Source organism: Morus notabilis, unplaced genomic scaffold, assembly GCF_000414095.1.
Source record: "Morus notabilis unplaced genomic scaffold, ASM41409v2 C11294129, whole genome shotgun sequence".
Taxonomy (NCBI): domain Eukaryota; kingdom Viridiplantae; phylum Streptophyta; class Magnoliopsida; order Rosales; family Moraceae; genus Morus; species Morus notabilis.
The window spans coordinates 1-715 of NW_010384462.1; the positions used below are offsets into that span (position 1 = coordinate 1).

The 715-nt window shown below is 55.1% G+C and overlaps 1 protein-coding gene across 1 annotated transcript; it reads left to right on the top strand.

Annotated features, from left to right (window-relative positions):
• Positions 1-59: 59 nt before the first annotated feature.
• On the top strand, positions 60-710 carry LOC112094845 (trihelix transcription factor ASIL1-like; the record flags this gene model as incomplete). Its single annotated transcript, XM_024176560.1, has 1 exon — positions 60-710. A coding segment is annotated over exon 1 (483 nt), but the record flags the coding sequence as incomplete, so codon positions are not given.
• Positions 711-715: the final 5 nt, after the last annotated feature.

Here is a 715-nt window from a genome sequence, read left to right on the forward strand (position 1 = left end):
TTTTTTTTTTTTTTGAAGACTTTTCCTTTACTTTTTTTTTTTTGGTAGACTTTTCCTTTACTTTTGGTAAAATAACAGTTGACGCAGTCGAAAAAAATAAATAAAAAATAAAAATGAAGCCCACCTCATGAGCGAACCACTCCACCATCACCACCACCACCATCACCATTGGCGCCGCCTCAGTCCCATATTCCACTTTCTCTCTCCTCTCTCCTCTCTCCTCTCCAATGTCGTCCTCTCCCGAGCCCACCGGTAAGAAGCCCCAACCCATCCCCTGGACCCACGAGGAGACGGTCCATCTGATCGAAGCCTACCAGCAGAAATGGTACTCCCTCAACCGCGGCCAGCTCAAGTCCCCCCAGTGGGAGGAGATCGCCGTGACAGTCGCCGCCCGCTGCGGCTACGACTTCTCCCACCCATCCTCCAAGTCCGCCCTCCAATGCCGCCACAAGATGGAGAAGCTCCGCCAGCGCTTCCGCTCCCACTCCCACCGCCTCGGCCCCTCCTCACCCTGGCCCTACTTCGACCTCATGGACCGCCTCCTCCGCGGCCCGTTCCCCATCTCCGCCCGCCCCATGGACTACGACGACGAAGACCAACCCTGCCACGCCGCCGCCTACGAACCAGATCTTGATCATCGCGATGTCCATCATGATAACGACGACGACGACGATGATGAGAGCTCTTACACCAAGTCTCGGAGCATCAATTACAT